The following is a 21,535-nucleotide window of genomic DNA, read 5'->3' as shown; positions in this document are numbered from 1 at the left end:
GAATGAGTCTTGTGCGTGAGTCTTATGAGTGAGTCTTGTGCGTGAGTCTTATGACTGAGTCTTGTGCATGAGTCTTATGAATGAGTCTTGTGCGTGAGTCTTATGAATGAGACGTGTGCGTGAGTCTTATGAATGAGTCTTGTGCGTGAGTCTTATGAATGAGTCTTGTGCGTGAGTCCTATGATTGAGTCTTGTGCGTGAGTCTTATGAATGAGTCTTGTGCGTGAGTCCTATGATTGAGTCTTGTGCGTGAGTCTTATGAATGAGTCTTGTGCGTGAGTCTTATGATTGAGTCTTGTGCGTGAGTCTTATGAATGAGTCTTGTGCGTGAGTCTTATGAATGAGTCTTGTGCGTGAGTCTTATATGAATGAGTCTTGTGCGTGAGTCTTATGATTGAGTCTTGTGCGTGAGTCTTATGATTGAGTCTTGTGCGTGAGTCTTATGATTGAGTCTTGTGCGTGAGTCTTATGATTGAGTCTTGTGCGTGAGTCTTATGATTGAGTCTTGTGTGTGAGTCTTATGATTGAGTCTTGTGCGTGAGTCTTGTGCGTGAGTCTTATGATTGAGTCTTGTGCGTGAGTCTTATGATTGAGTCTTGTGCGTGAGTCTTATGATTGAGTCTTGTGCGTGAGTCTTATGATTGAGTCTTGTGCGTGAGTCTTATAATTGAGTCTTGTGCGTGAGTCTTATGATTGAGTCTTGTGCGTGAGTCTTATGATTGAGGCTTGTGCGTGAGTCTTATGATTGAGTGGTTTTTATTATGGCAGCTGTTGCACTGGATTGTGACAGCCAGGTTATGCAGCAGGTTATATAGCTCACTCTCTCATTGTGTGTGGCTGTTTATATGAGCTAATTAGAACAGAGAGACTTAAGGGAAATTGACCGTCACATCAGGGCAAAGACCTATGCTGCTGGGTATACCATTTCCTGACAGTAACATTTCTTTGTTAATATACCATTGAAAATGTGTATATTAGTGAGTGCCTGATCAAGACCTTCAGTGTATAAAAGCTTTAGACTACATATTGTACAATGTAAATATTTTAAATTGGACTCGCAACGACCACATTCAGTTGGAAATAAAATACATTACAAAATTAAATCTAATGTACTTTTACCCATGGGCCACAGAGCATCAGAGGACATAGTAAAATGCTTTTCATTCGGGAAATAGCGATGTAATAATTCATTATGACAGGTCATTACAGCTTCAAAAGCTCAGCATGCTGAGTTGATGTTATTTATGGCGGACATTTTAGAAAACTGAAGAAAAACAACATGACCTTTTATACAGTTAATTCAAGACACATAGAACTTGGCCATTCTTACATTCAAACCAGGTCAGCTTTCCTACCTGCAATTCAGAAAATATATTTTTCAAATAAAAATCGTATTCACAGCAACCCAACCCATAAAGATAAATCCTTGAGGTGTGTGAAAATACTTCAGAAAGCTGACCATACCTTGTCTATCATGCGCCTGGCCTCCTCCTCCTCAGGGTTGCGGTTCTCCAGCTCAATGGTGTAGGTTCCCTTATCGCTCTGGTCATCCTCCTGCTCCTTGTCCCTGTCCCCCTGAGACCGAGGGGTCCTCAAACCCTCCTCACTGGGGCTGGGCTCAATTGTCTGGTGACCTGTACTGACCGAGCTCCTTCCTATGCTCTGGTCCTCAGACCTCTGCTTCATCAGGACCCGGGCGGCCGTGGGGGCACCCGCTATCAGGGCCGCTGATAACGGGGCCTTGCTGAAGTCTGTGGCTGTGGTTGTGGTAGAGGGGGACTTAGGGTGGGAGGGGGGCGTGGGGCACAGAGCCTCCCCGGCCACGCCCCCAAGCAACGGTGCAGTCTGCGAGAATGAGTAGGATCGTCGCTTGCGGGAGTTGTCATCATCGTAGAACTCGATCATGAACGAGGTCCTGTTGCTGGTGGTCCGGCCCCCCTGACCCCCCTGTCCTCCCTGCGCCACCCTCAGCCTCTCCTCCAAAGCCAGCCTCCGGTTGCCGAAGCGCAGACCAATTCCGTTCTCGGAGTCGCTCTGGGTGCCATCCTCATGCTTGCTGCCTGGGAGGGCCAAAAGAGGAGAGCACATACCTGAGTTACTGTGCATACAGGAAGCACTAAACATCTAACCTCTGACCATTCAACTGCTAATTATGACTTAGAGTGAGAAAGCGAGAAGGACAGGCCTCCATAGCCATCTATGATGCAATACAATATGCGGCAGCACTCCAGACTTCACCCAGCCACAGTAATACCAGCCCTGCCTCCTCAGTGGGCAGAGGGGGAGAGAGGAGGGGGTTGGAGGAAGGAGCAGGAGCAGGAAGGGTGGAGGGAAAGTGGGTATTCTTTAGCGGGGGCTCAGGAAATAGCATGAAATCAGACCTGACAGTGGTGGGTTCAGAGGCAGAAATCACCAGGCCGCTCTGGAGACAGAGGCCTTTCATGCAGCAGCCCCAGACAAAGGAACTGTTAGGAGCCTCACAGCGCTGCCTGTCTCTGAGTGACTAGAGCTGGCTGGCCCCGGCCCCACATGAGTCAGACTGCAACTCCTCCACCTCATCACACACAGCACATAGACACATCTAGCCAAAACAACACAGTTAACCCTACTACACAGTACAGAACAAACAACACAGTTAACCCTACTACACAGTACAGAACAAACAACACAGTTAACCCTACTACACAGTACAGAACAAACAACACAGTTAACCCTACTACACAGAACAAACAACACAGTTAACCCTACTACACACCACAGCAGCGTTAACCCTACTACACAGCACAGCAGCGTTAACCCTACTACACAGCACAGCAGCGTTAACCCTACTACACAGCACAGCAGCGTTAACCCTACTACACAGCACAGCAGCATTAACCCTACTACACAGCAGCGTTAACCCTACTACAGAGCACAGCAGAGTTAACCCTACTACAGAGCACAGCAGAGTTAACCCTACTACAGAGCACAGCAGAGTTAACCCTACTACACAGCACAGCAGCGTTAACCCTACTACACACCACAGCAGCATTAACCCTATTACACAGCAGCGTTAACCCTACTACACAGCACAGCAGCGTTAACCCTACTACAGAGCACAGCAGAGTTAACCCTACTACAGAGCACAGCAGAGTTAACCCTACTACAGAGCACAGCAGAGTTAACCCTACTACACAGCACAGCAGCGTTAACCCTACTACACACCACAGCAGCATTAACCCTACTACACAGCAGCGTTAACCCTACTACACAGCAGCGTTAACCCTACTACACACCACAGCAGCATTAACCCTACTACAGAGCAGCGTTAACCCTACTACAGAGCACAGCAGCGTTAACCCTACTATACAGCAGCGTTAACCCTACTATACAGCAGCGTTAACCCTACTACAGAGCACAGCAGCGTTAACCCTACTACAGAGCACAGCAGCGTTAACCCTACTACAGAGCACAGCAGCGTTAACCCTACTACAGAGCACAGCTGCGTTAACCCTACTACACACCACAGCAGCATTAACCCTACTACACAGCAGCGTTAACCCTACTACAGAGCACAGCAGCGTTAACCCTACTACAGAGCACAGCTGCGTTAACCCTACTACACACCACAGCAGCATTAACCCTACTATACAGCAGCGTTAACCCTACTACAGAGCACAGCAGCGTTAACCCTACTACAGAGCACAGCTGCGTTAACCCTACTACACACCACAGCAGCATTAACCCTACTACAGAGCAGCGTTAACCCTACTACAGAGCACAGCAGCGTTAACCCTACTATACAGCAGCGTTAACCCTACTATACAGCAGCGTTAACCCTACTACAGAGCACAGCAGCGTTAACCCTACTACAGAGCACAGCAGCGTTAACCCTACTACAGAGCACAGCAGCGTTAACCCTACTACAGAGCACAGCTGCGTTAACCCTACTACACACCACAGCAGCATTAACCCTACTACACAGCAGCGTTAACCCTACTACAGAGCACAGCAGCGTTAACCCTACTACAGAGCACAGCTGCGTTAACCCTACTACACACCACAGCAGCATTAACCCTACTATACAGCAGCGTTAACCCTACTACAGAGCACAGCAGCGTTAACCCTACTACAGAGCACAGCTGCGTTAACCCTACTACACACCACAGCAGCATTAACCCTACTACACAGCAGCGTTAACCCTACTACACACCACAGCAGCATTAACCCTACTACACAGCAGCGTTAACCCTACTACACACCACAGCAGCGTTAACCCTACTACACAGCAGCGTTAACCCTACTATACAGCAGCGTTAACCCTACTACACAGCAGCGTTAACCCTACTACACACCACAGCAGCATTAACCCTACTACACAGCAGCGTTAACCCTACTACACACCACAGCAGCGTTAACCCTACTATTTGCAGCGTTAACCCTACTACACACCACAGCAGCATTAACCCTACTACACAGCAGCGTTAACCCTACTACACAGCAGCGTTAACCCTACTACACAGCAGCGTTAACCCTACTACACAGCAGCATTAACCCTACTACACACAGCGTTAACCCTACTACACAGCAGCATTAACCCTACTACACAGCAGCGTTAACCCTACTACACAGCAGCATTAACCCTACTACACAGCAGCGTTAACCCTACTACACAGCAGCATTAACCCTACTACACAGCAGCGTTAACCCTACTACACAGCAGCATTAACTCTACTACACAGCAGCATTAACCCTACTACACAGCAGCATTAACCCTACTACACAGCAGCGTTAACCCTACTACACAGCAGCGTTAACCCTACTACACAGCAGCATTAACCCTACTACACAGCAGCATTAACCCTACTACACAGCAGCGTTAACCCTACTACACAGCAGCATTAACCCTACTACACAGCAGCGTTAACCCTACTACACAGCAGCATTAACCCTACTACACAGCAGCGTTAACCCTACTACACAGCAGCGTTAACCCTACTACACACCACAGCAGCATTAACCCTACTACACAGCAGCGTTAACCCTACTACACACCACAGCAGCATTAACCCTACTACACAGCAGCGTTAACCCTACTACACAGCAGCATTAACCCTACTACACAGCAGCGTTAACCCTACTACACAGCAGCGTTAACCCTACTACACAGCAGCGTTAACCCTACTACACACCACAGCAGCATTAACCCTACTACACAGCAGCGTTAACCCTACTACACAGCAGCATTAACCCTACTACACAGCAGCATTAACCCTACTACACAGCAGCATTAACCCTACTACACAGCAGCGTTAACCCTACTACACAGCAGCGTTAACCCTACTACACAGCAGCGTTAACCCTACTACACAGCAGCGTTAACCCTACTACACAGCAGCGTTAACCCTACTACACACGGACACATGTCAAATGTCAAACCTCCAAACCTCACACAGTGTAAAAACACACAAGAACATTCACAACCTTCTACAGCAAGTGGGTAAAACCACCAAAACGTAACATAATTATTAAACTGTTGGTTAATTTACATCACAAACAACAAAGTTAACCCTTACTTTGCAGTGTAAAAGCTACACAGTATCTCCAGGCGATCCCCATGCACCCCGTGCACCGCCTGCCTCTCCATCCATTGTGTTTCAGAGACCCACCTGAGAACATGAATATTAACACAGCAGCCTCTGGCTCGTCTCGCTTTCCCGTCCTCACGCTTGAAGGCACACACACAGCTCTCTGTCCCTGGGGCTGACGGCAGCACTGAGCACCATTGAGCACGACTCAGACACACATGTACGGTTTATACACACACCAGGCTGCTAAGCTCCCAGTCCTGACCGCCTGCAGCATGACAACTCCAACCTCAACACCGACCCCTGTTCCTCCCTCCTCTCGGTCCCACAGCTAGACTCTCACCACAGCCTCTGGAAGGTACAGCTTCAGAATAAACCACAGAAACCGAGTACAGGAGCCACACCTAAAACTGGAAAGACTGCATTGTCCAGCAGCACTGTATGTATTGTAGCACTCAGCAGCTCAGCCTCTGACTTCACCTTCATACATGCTATGTGCTTCATAAATCTCTATTCATACCATCCTATCTGCGCCCCACCCCCAGACACAGCTATCGCACACCATAAATTAGCAGCCATTTAATTAGCCAGCTCCAAAGAGTAGCTAGCGCCCAACCCACACTCTCTCCTGAGTCCTGTCAAATAGCATCCCACAGCAAAATAACCCGACTCAGCAGTTAGCAGGTAGAAGAGGTAGGGAGAAAGAGAGAGAGAGGGAGAGAGAGAGAGAGAGAGAGAGAGCAAGAGAGAAAGAGATTCATGTTGTCGTACCCAAAAAGTGCATTACAAAGGGCCCAGTGATGGTAATAAAGATGCAGACAGAGATAGTGTCCAGGCTCCAATTAAAATATGAAACAAAGGGAAAGCACAACTAAAGCACTATGTGGATGAATCATCATGGAGATGGGATGATGTGGCCTGGCTCCTTGGTGTTCAGCAGAAAATCAGTGCCTTAGGCAGGGAGAATGGAGAATGGGGGAGGTAGACAGGCAGGTAGCCCACTGTGCCATCCATGCTAAGCTCAGACAATGGGTGTCAGAGCTGGGAGACGGCTGGGGGATTTAGAAGTACTGGTGACTAATCCCGAGGAAATAGCAAATATTCTGACTGCCATTAACAGAGCCATACTGTATGTAGTCTCTGGGTTTATGTAGGGCAGAGAGTCATACTGTATGTAGTCTCTGGGTTTATGTAGGGCAGAGAGTCATACTGTATGTAGTCTCTGGGTTTATGTAAGGCAGAGAGTCATACTGTATGTAGTCTCTGGGTTTATGTAGGGCAGAGAGTCATACTGTATGTAGTCTCTGGGTTTATGTAGGGCAGAGAGTCATACTGTATGTAGTCTCTGGGTTTATGTAGGGCAGAGAGTCATACTGTATGTAGTCTCTGGGTTTATGTAGGGCAGAGAGTCATACTGTATGTAGTCTCTGGGTTTATGTAGGGCAGAGTCATACTGTATGTAGTCTCTGGGTTTAGGGCAGAGAGTCATACTGTATGTAGTCTCTGGGTTTATGTAGGGCAGAGAGTCATACTGTATGTAGTCTCTGGGTTTATGTAGGGCAGAGAGTCATACTGTATGTAGTCTCTGGGTTTATGTAGGGCAGAGAGTCATACTGTATGTAGTCTCTGGGTTTATGTAGGGCAGAGCATACTGATGTAGTCTCTGGGTTTATGTAGGGCAGACATACTGTATGTAGTCTCTGGGTTTATGTAGAGCAGAGAGTCATACTGTATGTAGTCTCTGGGATTATGTAGGGCAGAGAGTCATACTGTATGTAGTCTCTGGGTTTATGTAGAGCAGAGAGTCATACTGTATGTAGTCTCTGGGTTTATGTAGAGCAGAGAGTCATACTGTATGTAGTCTCTGGGATTATGTAGGGCAGAGAGATTTAAGTATGAAGAATCACCAGTCAGAGTGATAGGTTTTACATAAAGAGCCGTGTGTGGGAGGGTGATTATATTTGTCCTATATTTACTGTATATTTGTACAAGTGTGTATTATTCGCATGTGTGAATCGGAAATGTGTTTTTTGCATATCCCAACTCTCCCTGAGACACCCTCGGAGAGTGGGGTCATGGCCAGGGTCTGAGAGCCATTTGATTTGATTTGATAAGTGGGTGTCTCTGTCAGTGATATGAAGTACACAAAAGGACTTCAACATCTATTTGCTTGAGGGTGGGGACCTTTACAGAATTACATAATCAGACACTATTTGAGATAAAGGACCTTTATGGAATTACATAATCAGACACTATTTGAGATAAATGACCTTTATAGAATTACATAATCAGACACTATTTGAGATAAAGGACCTTTAAAGAGTGCAGACGGCCACCTATCATTTCATGGAGATGGTGTGACTTCATAGGGAATTTTGTCTGAGCAGAGTTTCCTGGAGGAGAATAATCATACAGCTAGATAAACCACTAAGATGAGTAGCGAGCAAAGCCTTCTCCCAGGATGAAAGTCAGATCAGGCTACAGGGGGAGTAAACACGCAATGGCCTTTCTTTGCCCGTCTACTGTAGTTTAGATTACGACTGCTGCTACCGGCATTAGCAAAGTAGAAGACATGCTTCTACTGGAAGGTAACATTACCTCCTCCACACTGATCCTCAACACGAGGGGCCCCACAAAGGTGCGACTTCAGTTCCCTCTTGTACTCCCTGTATACCCACGACTACATGGCCTCACACAGTTACAACTTCATCATCAAGCTCGCCGACGACACGACAGTAGTAGGCCTGATTGCCAACGGCAACGAGACGGCCTACGGACATGAGGTAGGCACTCTGAAGATGTGGTGCCAAAACAAAGGAGCTGATTATGAATTTCAGGATTAACCAGGCTGGGCATGACCCCATCCTTATCAACTGGGCCGCCGTGGAAACGGCGAAAAACATCAATATTCTTGGCGTACACATCTCAGAGGAGCTGAAATGGTCAAACCAGGCGGACACCGTGCTAAAAAAGGCACGACAGCGACTTTTGTTATTGACCAAATACTTATTTTCCACCATAATTTGCAAATAAATTCATAAAAAATCCTACAATGTGATTTTCTGGATTTTCTTTTCTCATTTTGTCTGTCATAGTTGAAGTGTACCTATGATGAAAATTACAGGCCTCTCTCATCTTTTTAAGTGGGAGAACTTGCACAATTGGTGGCTGACTAAATACTTTTTTTGCCCCACTGTATCATTGTTATTGTTGTCAATCCGTATTGCGGAAATTCGGCGTTACAGCGTGATTGCAATTTAAAGGCAATGTTCCCGTGTTAGTGGAGACTGCATTCACAGTAAACGCTGCATATGTCGGCTCAATAGGAAATTACCTTTACATTTCTAGCGGGCAATCTGTAACGCTTCAGCGATACAGATTGAATAGCGCCCTAGGAGTTTCTGGGTCCAACACAAGTCATATTTTAGAGGATCAGATTGACCAACATTTTAGGATCTGTTAGTAGAGAGTAAGAGATTTGTTAAGAGGATGCATTTTACAGGATCTCCCCAAAAACCTCCCAAAATAACACTCAAACACTCGTGGATTTTAGCAGTAAAACACATGTTGATCAGCTTAACTGTGAGGTTAGCAAGGCCAGATGTAGAGCAGTTAGTAGAAGATACTGTAGTGTAGCTATAGGGAGGAATAAGTGCATTCGCTGATCTGGCAACAGATGGGGGACAGAGAGAAAGACAGGCAGGGATATAGGGAGGAGAGCAGGCAGGCTATGGCCCTCACCTTTGAGCCTCTTGAAGTGGACAGGGACATCACTCTTGATGCTTTTGCTGTCCTCCGTGGACTCACTGCGCACCGTAGGGGGGTCGTTCTGGGCCAGCCAATCAGCCACCTTGCTCTCAGAGACCATCATGGCGACCTGCAGGGTGCTGAGGTCCTTGCTGCCTGAATGGGAGGCCTTCTTAGGCCGGGACCGGTGGTCCGGAGTCAGCTTGGACACGTGGTCCTTGATCGTGACCTTGCCAGGGGAGGTGTCGTCAAACTCGATTGTGAAGGCATGAGGTGAGGCGTGGCCCTGAGCGCTGGCGGTAGCAGCAGCCCCCTCAGTGTCTTTGGTGGGGATCTCATGAATGCTGTCCTCGGCCATCTGAGCCTCCTTGGTGGGTATCTCAAAGTAGCTCGGCTCGGGGCCCAGGCCGTCCTCCCTAGGCCTCTCACTCCTCTTAGGCTCTCTGCCGTCTGTAGGTTCACAGAGAGGAGAACACTGGGGATCAGTATCTAGAGGTCAGAGGTCATGGGCCCCACATGGGCCGTTCAGCTGTGTCTGTTCTGAGTCTCACCATTAGTCTGAATCAGTGTCTGAGGCCCTGGCAGAACACAGCCCTCTAAACAAAACAGGTCAGGCTGAGCTGGGGCCCAGGCAGACAGGCACAAAGCCATGTAGTGTCCACTTTGACAATAACTGATGAGGAAGCCAATCAAAACCCCTTTAGGCTATTACTTAATAATGATTGTGTAACTTAATTTGATTACATTAAGTGGCAAGGCATTATGGGATGTGGAGATGATGGATGATCTGATTGGACAGTGGAGAGACCATCTGGTTTATATGTATGACAAAGTGAGTAGCTGAGTTGTTCATGTAACATACAAAAAAGTTGGCTTTGCACATTTCCTCCCTAACAGAGTAAAGGAACTATATCAAAGTCAAATATTGAAGATATAATACTTACAGGGATTTACGACCCCCTATAAAACAAAATCTTTCTTGAAAGTTATATATTTCACTTCAACTTAAAAGTACTTTTTGTCTCTTTTTGAAACAGATAAACTCCCCATGTCTGCAACGAACAGGGGCTTTCAACAAAGTAAAACATTGAGTGAAATGAGACATAATGTTGTCCATATGGAGAACTACAGTGCCTTTGGAAAGTATTCAGACCCCTTGACTTTTTCCACATTTTGTTACATTACAGCCTTACTCTAAAATTGATTAAATAAAAAAATCTACACACAATACCCCATAACGACAAAGCAAAAACAAGTTTATAGACACTTTTGGAAATGTTTTTGAATGAAATACCTTATTTACATAAGTATTCAGACCATTTGCTATGAGACTCTAAACTGAGCTCAGGTGAATCCTGTTTCCATTGATCATCCTTGAGACGTTTCTAAAACTTGATTGGAGTCCACCTGTGGTAAATTCAATTCATTGGACATGATTTGGAAAGGCACACACCTGTCTATATAGAGGTCCCACAGTTGACAGTGCATGTCAGAGCAAAAACCAAGCCATGAGGTTGAAGGAATTGTCCTTAGAGCTCCGAGACATAATTGTGTGTGGAGGCACAGATCTGGGGAAGGGTACCAAAACACCAAGACCACAGTGGCCTCCATCATTCTTGAATGGAAGAAGTAGAGAACCATCAAGACTCTTCCTAGAGCTGGGTGCCCGGCCAAACTGAGCAATCGGGGGAGTAAACCAGTAAAATGCTCATCATTAAAAGGCACATGACAGGGCGCTTGGAGTTTGCCAAAAGGCACGTAAAGTCTCTCGGACTATGAGAAACAAGATTCTCTGGTCTAATGAAACCAAGATTTAGCATTTTGGCCTGAATGCCAAGCGTCATGTCTGGAGGAAGCCTGGCACCATCCCTACGGTGAAGTATAGTGGTGGCAGCATCATGCTGTGTGGATTTTTTTCAGAGGCAGGAACTGGGAGACCAGTCAGGATCGAGGCAAAGATGAACAGAGCAAGGTACAGAGAGCCCCTTGATGAAAACCTGCTCCAATTTTTTATAAGTTAGCAAGCACTTCTAAAAACCTGTTTTTGCTTTGTCATTATGGGCTATTGTGTGTAGATTGATGAGGAAAACAAACAATTTAATATATTTTAGAATAATGCTGTAACGTAACAACATTGTTTTTAAATTAAAGGGGTCTGAATACTTTCTGAAGGCACTGTACATTCAAACTGGTACCACTTGCATCAGGTCCTAGATTATAGTCACCAACAAGTCTGGCAGTAAATAAGGCTGTGGTTTCATCCTATCCAAGCATCAATAACACCCACTGCTTCCCCGAACAAGAAAATCAGAACTTAAGCCTAGAACTTCCCGTTTTTATAAATACTACCACCCTTCCTCTAATGATCACATTAAGACTCATGTGACTGATGTGAAAACTCAACTCAAAAGCACTGAGGGTCATGGTGGCCATTCATTTAACATGGACACTCAGTGTACTGTACATTAGAGTCCATGAGACATACAAAGCATTACTAACAACACCCATGTCATTACATATTCATGACAGGAACCAAAGGTATACTTAACAATATAATACATCTAATCTGGCAGGACTTTAGGTGTTTTATATTCATTAATCCACCACCCTGAAGTGACCAGAGTGCCTTTAAAAGTGAGAACACATACCTCATAGCTGAAACAGCCTGACTGACTGAATATCCTCCTGAAAAGACACAGGTGGCCAAAGAAAGTGCAAGTTCAGGCAGAGGTGGTTCCCTCTTCAAAATTAAAGCCTCAGTTCGGATTCCCAGTGAACTATGTCCTTAAATTGAGTAATTAGCAAAACAATATATATATATAAGGACTTTAGCAAGTTACTACTTTAGCAAGTTACTATAGACTAGATAGCGAATAAGAGTTTCAGTGTTGGAGAAAGCGATTTGTTTCAGCGCTCTGTGAGAGCTGGTGCAATGGCGTAACCCAATAGCCCTGAGTGACAATACATAAGGATGGGGCTGGGGGCGGCTACAACAGAATCTATTCAATAGTACATGAGACCGTTCCTCTAAACTATCTCACTTCCCCTCCACTGCTACCTTCTGTTGTTAGTTAGCCTCTCTCTACTAGGGCAAGTGGGGGTAGTATGCCCTCTCCACACTACAGAAATAGCTATGGGAGGAGATTAGATTATAAATTGGCTCTTTGATGTGGGGAACTGTATTGTGTGTACACCTTATTGGCGTATCCTTATTATGTGCCTTCTTTGGGCTCCCAAGAGACTCTAGGCTTTCAGGAAAATAATGCTGATTCATTAAAAAGGTTTTCTATCTCTCCTCCACACCAGTCCAAGTTCCCTTTGTTGACTAAAGAATGCCTGCAGATAATGCTATTCAAAGCTGAAGGCTCCTTGGCTAGATAAACTTACAATGTATGCCCCTGCGAGAGAAAGAGAAAGAGAGAGGGAGAGTGTAGCTGGACGCTGAGGAGAGGAGGGTGGATATGGTGTCTTGTTTTGAACAGAGAGAGTGTTGTCCTCAGTGACTTCCCTTAAGTGGCATTTGAAGCGGAGGGTGTGAGTGCTTTCAGATTCAGGCCAGTTTGAATGAGAAGAAGGAGCAGTTTCTACATAATCACATAGAACTCCATAACATTATATGGGCACACTATAGACTTCAGCACCCACTACCAGCCTACCACCCACGCTCACTGCAAGCTGTCTATACTGCACACGTATCACTTACATTGAATGACCATGAATATAACCCCGGATCTGTTTTTATGCCGCCGGAGAGACATGGCTTACAATTACATACAAAACACGGCAGTGCATTCTGTTGAAGCTTGGGGCTGTCACTAAAGACTGGTCAGGAAGGCCCACTGTTTGTGACACTTTCCTTGGGGATGCTGTCCATATTAACAACGGCTGACAGACCAGTCAACTGCCCTCTACTGTGGGTCTCTCAATAACAGAGATAAGGACAGGTCAGTGGTCACTACATACCATCTACTGTACATAAGAGCACTGCTTTCACAATAATATTGCGATTTTACAGTTGAAGTTGGACATTTACATACACTTAGGTTGGAGTTATTAAAACTCGTTTTTCAACCACTCCACAAATTTCTTGTTAACAAACTATAGTTTTGGCATGTCGTTTGTGCATGACACAAGTCATTTTTCCAACAATTGTTTACAGACAGATTATTCCACTTATATTTCACTGTATCACAATTCCAGTGGGTCAGAAGTTTACATACACGAAGTTGACAGTGCCTTTAAACAGTTTGTAAAATTCCAAAAAATTATGTCATGGCTTTAGAGGCTTCTGATAGGCTAATTTCCATCATTTGAGGCAATTGGAGGTGTACCTGTGGATGTAGTTCAAGGTATACCTTCAAAAATTGTAGACCTCCACAAGTCTGGTTAATCCTTGGGAGCAATTTCCAAACGCCTGAAGGTACTACATTCATCTGTATACCTTCAGGTACTACATTCATCTGTACAAACAATAGTACACAAGTATTAAAACCATGGGACCATGCAGCCATCATACCGCTCAGGAAGGAGACAAGTTCTATCTCCTAGAGGTGAACGTACTTTGGTGCAAAAAGAGAAAATCAATCCCAGAAAAATAGCAAAGGACCATGTGAAGATGCTGGAGGAAACAAGGACAAAAGTATCTATATCCACAGTAAAATGAGTCCTATATCAACACAACCTGAAAGGTCACTCAGCAAGGAAGAAGCCACTGCTCCAAAACCACCATAAAAAAATCCAGACTACGGTTTGCAACTGCGCATGGGGACAAAGATCGTACTTTTTGCAGAAATGCCCTCTGGTCTGATGAAACAAAAATAGAACTGTTTGGCCATAATGACCATCGTTATGTTTGGAGGAAAAGGGGGAGGCTTGCAAGCCGAAGAACACCATCCCAACCATGAGGCACAGGGGTGGCAGCATCATGTTGTGGGGGTGCTTTGCTGCAGGAGGGGCTGGTGCACTTCACAAAATAGATGGCATCATGAGGGAGGAAAATTATGTGGATATATTGAAGCAACATCTCAAGACATCAGTCAGGAAGTTAAAGCTTGGTTGTTAATGGGTCTTCCAAATGGACAATGACCCCAAGCATACTTCCAAAGTTGTGGCAAAATGGCTTAAGGACAACAAAGTCAAGGTATTGGAGTGGCCATCACAAAGCCCTGACCTCAATCCTATAGAACATTTGTGGGCAGAACTGTTTTTCAGTTCTGCCCACAACTGTTTTTCAGTTCTGCCCACAAATGTTCTATAGGATTGAGGTCAGGTCTTTGTTTTTCAGTTCTGTTTTGTTTTTCAGAACTGTTCTATAGGATTGAGGTCACAATTCTATAGGATTGAGGTCAGGGCTTTGTGCCATGGTCCCATGGTTTTAATACTTGTGTGTGCGAGCAAGGAGTGTGTGCGAGCAAGAAGGCCTACAAACCTGACTCAGTTACACCAGCTCTGTCAGGAGGAATGGGCCAAAATTCACCCAGCTTATTGTGGGAAGCTTGTGGAAGGCTACCCGAAAGATTTCACCCAAGTTAAACAATTTAAAGGCAATGCTACCAAATACTAATTGAGTGTATGTAAACCTCTGATCCACTGGGAATGTGATGAAAGAAATAAAAGCTGAAATAAATCACTCTCTCTACTATTATTCTGAAATTTTCACTAGGATTTTATGTCAGGAATTGTGAAAAACTGAGCTTTAATGTATTTGGCTAAGGTGTATGTAAACTTCCGACTTCAACTGTACATTTTCCCCCCAAAATGAACATGGTCATAATACAAATATCCTTACATTAATCGACTGCTGTTTAATAGAATTGTAATTCAAAAGTAGCCTACACTATACTTTCTACACATGTCCATGGTCACACAAAGAATCTGTTAAATTGCTTCAACTTACTGAGTTCCATGATAGATGCAACCTCTCCCATACTTGAATTAAAATAAAAGTCATCCAGGCTTTCCGATCACAAGCCTCAGTTTATCCCAAAATGTTGGCTTTCCTAAGAGCTGCCAAGGACATGCACTGCACTGGTGCTATTGTCCAGCTCTGACTGTTGATAGCGTAAGGACAGCTCTATGATCTAATAGTCTAAGAGGTCTGGTCGGCCTTCCCCCAGTCCTCCCCAGCACCCATTGGGTGTCCTGCTGCGTCCAAGCCTGGTCTAATCTCTAATCCTGTTACTCCTGCCCAGCACAAGTTAATGGGATCCCAGTCCTCCGGACCAACACAGACACACACACAGTGTATATACACACTGTGTACTGCGAGTCCGGATGGCCATTACCCTCAATACACAGAGACAGGATAAGCCTGGGAATGAACATAAAACCACCATTTCACTACTTACAGAAAGTATTCTGTGCTTTATGTTCCAACGTTGGCATGCTATAGTTCTGTTATAACCACAGGAATATTTCAGAACAAACATTGCATAGGGTACAATGATCAACCAGGAACGTCTACAAAAAAATTGCCAGCTCAAATTCCCTGCCAATTCATAAAAACTGAACACAAGTAAAAAGACAGCAGATCAGTTTATCTTGACTTGACCTCAAGCCATCACGAATGTCATTGGATCATGTTCTTTAGGCCTTAGAGTATACTGTACAGTATGCATGTATCTGAACATCTAGACATGTACACATTTGTTTTTATTTGAGATATGATGAGGTCATTTTTTGGGGTTCTTACCTGCTGCAGAGCTGTCATGCTTCTTCCCACACGTCTTGGTCTCCTGCTTGAAGGAGTTCTCATCGTCTGCGTCCCCATCCCCCCACCAAGATGGCTGTCCATACAGAGGGGTTCCCCGGTGCAATGCTGCTATGTCCCCTATAACACAAACACAAGAAGTTTCACTAGATTTAGATTGAATAATCTACCCATTGTGCTTGTGAAACATGCATGTATATGAATGAAATCAATGGACACAGTAACAGGCCAGTAGTTACTGTGATGGTCATGCAATACTTCCTGAGCACAGCTGCACTAGTGTCTTTTAATCCCTCTGTCTTAAAGCTGGATGATGGGTCATGGAGCACTGATTTGGCTTTAGCCATTCCACTGACCTACATAACCCAGTCAGTAGGACACAGAGGGACAAACCCATCAACACCATGCTCTGATCCCTTATCACCAATGAGCTTAAGTCAACACACAACCAACACATATGGCAGATCTGACTTCAAACAGACTGGCTGGAGGTTGGCTGTGTTTATCGGTTGAAATGTTTAAGAGGAGAATCTCTTCCTGGACTTTGTCTGATCCTCATTTGAACCAACGGACACATTTCTCTGTGTTACAGATGACCAGTGCTTGACTTGGGCAGGAGTTCAATAGAGCTGAGTACCGGCACCTAAAATGTTCTACTGCTTGAGCTCCTGTTCCTCTTATAGAATATTAGCTCAAAAGTATTGTAGAGCGCCAGCACCTAAATATAAACCGTACCGGCACCCAAAATGAGTACCAGCATCTATTTCAGTCCAAGTCAAGCCCAATAGTATGTTGCTAGTTGAACCCAGGTCGGGACATGATGTGTAGGCCAATTTACTACAAATAAAGTCACAATAGCTAAATGGAACATAATCACTTCAAGTTTAAATAAGCACTGACTTTGCATGCAGATGCCGGATCTTAATTTGATCACCCTGTTGCAGGGCAACTTTTCTGAAATGCAAGACATTTAAAACTTGTTGTATATTTGAGGTTTAAAAGGCTTCTGAAGTTTGTAAATCCCACTGCGAAATTTCAGACTTGATTTTTCCGATCAACCCCTACAAAAACCACCATGAATTATAATCCACATTTCTATTTATTTATTTTATCTTTATTTAACTAGGCAAGTCAGTTAATGAACAGATTCTTATTTTCAATGACAGCCTGGGTTAACTGCCTGTTCAGGGGCAGAATGACAAATTTGTACCTTGTCAGCTCAGGGATATGAACTTGTAACCTTTCGGTTACTAGTGCAACGCTCTAACCACTAGACTACCCTGCCGCCCCAATTTCCTGTTGCTGCAGGATAATTTTTCTGCTGTGGCAAACTAGCTCAAATGAAGATCCTACATATGTTGAACAAAACCCAGAGAAAGCATTAATTGCAGCACATACTTACAGATGCTTGTGTTAAAAATGCCTATAAATGCCTATTACTGCTGCAAGATTGGTGAGGAGCCTATAAATGCTGCAAGCTTGGTGAGGAGCTATGCCTGCTTGCATAATATCTCCAGTGAACCTATGGTGGTGTGTTGCAGAGAGGAAAGGGAACATACAGTGATTCCCTGAGTCGTCAGGGGGGACCAACACATTAGCATCAAACTGACAATTAACAGGCTAAAATATCCAGGTGGCAGCAAAGGAGAAACACATGTAAACGCTTCCTGCCTCCTATTTTTTAAGGGCCGTCGGGTAATGGAGGCCTTCTGCTGAAGGCCCCCACTGCAGATGTTGTAATTAAACACATAGTGGGTGGCAAGCAGGGTTGCATGTAATGCTGGTACACTGGACTCATGGATTAAGCCTGATGCCCCATATGACAGTGTTAGAACATCTGTTTTTTTTTATCCTGAGACTATAGACAACAGCTAAAGCCATTCATTAAGGACATCTTCTCATATTTCAGAACTAACTACTCAATCCATAGGGACCAAACAGCTTAACATTTAAGTCATTCAGCAGACACTCTTATCCAGAGCAACTTACAGGAGCAATTGGGGTTAAGTGCCTTGCTCAAGGTTATGTAGACAGATTTTTCACCTAGTCGGCACAGGGATTCGAACCAGCGACCTTTCGATAGCCTAGGCTACCTGCCGCCCCAGGTAACCTACTGTAAAAGGCCAATTGCTTAGCAAAAACTCCCTCTGAGATTCCTAATGTAATGACAATGAACCATGTACTGTCACAATTCAAAAGTCATGGTTCCCCTGTTAAAAGCTAGACAAATATACTGTGCCATCTGTAATACAGCAGCTATTCAACTCAAGACATCCCCTCAGCCTCCCACAGAGTATCCAGTATCTGTACCAACTACTGTAAGAGACACTAACATCCGTAAAATATCCACTGTTACCTACACCAACACCAGCATAAGCTCCCACTCCAGCTGAGTGAATTGACTATTGAGCGTGTAAACGATGCAAGTGTAGCGGACATTCCTCCTGCCAAAAGCACAGGGGAGAGATGACAGAAACAGAAACTGAGAGAGAGGAGAGCGGGAGCAGCTGCAGACACTCTACTGCCTCCTGTAGATAATTATAGCTATTTGATTGGAATAATACTCATTCAGCTACTGATAGTGGGCCCAGGAGCATGCTAGGCTGGCCAATCAGATAAGACCCTCCAGTGGTACAGGGACAGTTGTTCAGATTATTGTGTTGTTTTTAAGGTTGCTTTAATGAGATTCAGCTGGATTTACAATGTGTTATTTAAACATCCTCCCTAAGCACTCACTCTTTTATTATAGGCAATAAATGAAAAGAAAAAGCTCCAGAAGAGACAGGCAGTGAAAAGTAGAGATTTAATAGTCTTTTCAGATGACATGTCTATCTATACTGTATCATCTACGGTGGGATCGTGACAATCGTTGCTTACTCATTTAGAATACTGATTCTAAAATGCTATCGGTATAAAATGGAATTATGAATCTAGTCACAACTTGGATGCAGAAAGGGCCAAATCTCCAAATACTGTGTCATGACTGAATTACTTGAAGATCAACAATGAAATATCCCATTAAGTTATTTCCTGAAATGACTGGATCATACCGTAATGTACAACATACATGTCATCTCTTATATGTGCTTCCTGCTCTCACCTGCCATCTTGTCATCTCCCTTGTGTGATTCGGCAGGTTTGGCTGATGGCTCCATGGTCCCCTCGGCTGCCTTGCTCTCGGCTGGTCTGCAGCTGGAGGACTTGGGGGTCTTAGCAGGAGACTTGGGAGGAGATTTGGCAGGTGACTTGGTGGGCTCACCATTGGAGGGCTTCTTACTCAGCTGGAGCTGGCTGGTGAACTTCTCATGCTGATGGAGGGAAAAAGAGGGAGGGAGGGAGACAGTGAGGGGGCGAGGGGGCAAGGGAGAGAGAGAGTGGAAGAGACACAGCAGGGGAAGACAGAGTAGGACCATGCCCCAGGACTACCTGACATGATGACTCCTTGCTGTCCCCAGTCCACCTGGCCATGCTGCTGCTCCAGTTTCAACTTCCACCTGACTGTGCTGCTGCTCCAGTTTCAACTGTTCTGCCTTATTATTATTCGACCATGCTGGTCATTTATGAACATTTGAACATCTTGGCCATGTTCTGTTATAATCTCCACCCGGCACAGCCAGAAGAGGACTGGCCACCCCACATAGCCTGGTTCCTCTCTAGGTTTCTTCCTAGGTTTTGGCCTTTCTAGGGAGTTTTTCCTAGCCACCGTGCTTCTACACCTGCATTGCTTGCTGTTTGGGGTTTTAGGCTGGGTTTCTGTACAGCACTTTGAGATATCAGCTGATGTACGAAGGGCTATATAAATAAATTTGATTTGATTTGATTTGAGTACATGGTCAAAAATATAATATTTAATCTAATGCTGACACACACACACACACACACACACACACACACACACACACACACACACACACACACACACACACACACACACACACACACACACACAGCCCAAAGTTATATTTGCATGGGGCAAGCTATGAGCTCATGAGTCTACTTACAGTCGTGGCTAAACATTTTGGGAATGACACGAATATTAATTTTCACAAAGTCTGCTGCCTCAGTTTGTAGGATGGCAATTTGCATATACTCCAGAATGTTATGAAGAGTGATCAGATTGCAAAGTCCCTTTTTAAGTCCCTTTTTGAAATGTAAATGAACTGAATCCCCCAAAAACATTTCCACTGCATTTCAGCCCTGCCACAAAAGGACCAGCTGACATCATGTCAGTGATTCTCTCGTTAACACAGGTGTTGTTGAGGACAAGGCTGGAGATCACTCTGTCATGCTGATTGAGTTTGAAAAACAGACTGGAAACATCAAAAGGAGGGTGGTACTTGGAATCATTGTTCTTCCTCTGTCAGCCATGGTTACCTGCAAGGAAACACGTGCCGTCATCATTGCTTTGCACAAAAAGGGCTTCACAGGCAAGTATATTGCTGCCAGTAAGATTGCACCTAAATCAACCATTTATCGAATCATCAAGAACTTCAAGGAGAGCAGTTCAATTGTGGTGAAGAAGACTTCAGGGCGCCCAAGAAAGTCCAGCAAGCTCCAGGACCGTCTCCTAAAGTTGATTCAGGTGCGGGATCGGGGCACCACCAGTACAGAGCTTGCTCAGGAATGGTAGCAGGCAGGTGTGAGTGCATCTGCACGCACAGTGAGGCGAAGACTTTTGGAGGATGGCCTGGTGTCAAGAAGGGCAGCAAAGAAGCCACCTTTCTCCAGGAAAAACATCAGGGACAGACTGATATTCTGCAAAAGGTACAGGGATTGGACTGCTGAGAACTGGGGTAAAGTCATTTTCTCTGATGAATCCCCTTTCTGATTGTTTGGGGCATCCGGAAAAAAGCTTGTCCTGAGAAGACAAGGTGAGCGCTACCACCAGCCCCGTGTCATGCCAACAGTAAAGCATCCTGAGACCATTCATGTGTGGGGTTGCTTCTCAGCCAAGGGAGTGGGCTCACTCACAATTTTGCCTAAGAACACAGCCATGAATAAAGAATGGTACCAACACATCCCCGAGACCAACTTCTCCCAACCATCCAGGAACAGTTTGGTGATGAACAATGCCTTTTCCAGCATGATGGAGCACCTTGCCATAAGGCAAAAGTGATAACTAAGTGGCTCAGGGGTCCATGGCCAGGAAACTCCCCAGACCTGAATCCCATTGAGAACTTGTGGTCAATCCTCAAGAGGTGGGTGGACAAACAAAAACCCACAAATTCTGACAAACTCCAATCATTGATTATGCAAGAATGTGCTGCCATCAGTCAGGATGTGGCCCAGAAGTTAATTGACAGCATGCCAGGGCGGATTTCAGAGGTCTTGAAAAAGAAGGGTCACCACTGCAAATATTGACTCTTTGTATCAACTTCATGTAATTGTCAATAAAAGCCTTTGACACTTATGAAATGCTTGTAATTATACTTCACTATTCCATAGTAACATCTGACAAAAATATCTAAAGACACTGAAGCAGCAAAATTTATATTTGTGTCATTCTCAAAAC

At 44.9% G+C, this 21,535-nt stretch overlaps 1 protein-coding gene across 10 annotated transcripts in view; it reads right to left on the bottom strand.

Moving 5' to 3' along the window:
* The window catches only part of cep170aa (centrosomal protein 170Aa), a 68,575-nt gene that overhangs the window by 14,606 nt on the left and 32,434 nt on the right, over positions 1-21,535 (bottom strand). For 8 of the 10 annotated variants that reach the window (XM_024388190.2, XM_024388193.2, XM_024388194.2 and 5 more), the window contains exons 6-9: positions 19,124-19,331; positions 16,006-16,143; positions 9,309-9,764; positions 1,465-2,060 (exon numbers count right to left, since the gene is read on the bottom strand). In XM_024388190.2, coding sequence (XP_024243958.1) covers positions 1,465-2,060; positions 9,309-9,764; positions 16,006-16,143; positions 19,124-19,331 — 1,398 coding nt within the window. Of the gene's footprint in view, positions 1-1,464; positions 2,061-9,308; positions 9,765-11,962; positions 12,247-16,005; positions 16,144-19,123; positions 19,332-21,535 lie in introns of those variants that run through there. The other 2 variants (XM_024388199.2, XM_024388200.2) reach the window with 2 other exon arrangements.

The sequence above is a fragment of the Oncorhynchus tshawytscha genome, linkage group LG25 (genome assembly GCF_018296145.1).
Source record: "Oncorhynchus tshawytscha isolate Ot180627B linkage group LG25, Otsh_v2.0, whole genome shotgun sequence".
In the NCBI taxonomy this organism is placed as follows: Eukaryota; Metazoa; Chordata; class Actinopteri; order Salmoniformes; family Salmonidae; genus Oncorhynchus; species Oncorhynchus tshawytscha.
This window is presented reverse-complemented; position numbering and strand designations above follow the sequence as displayed.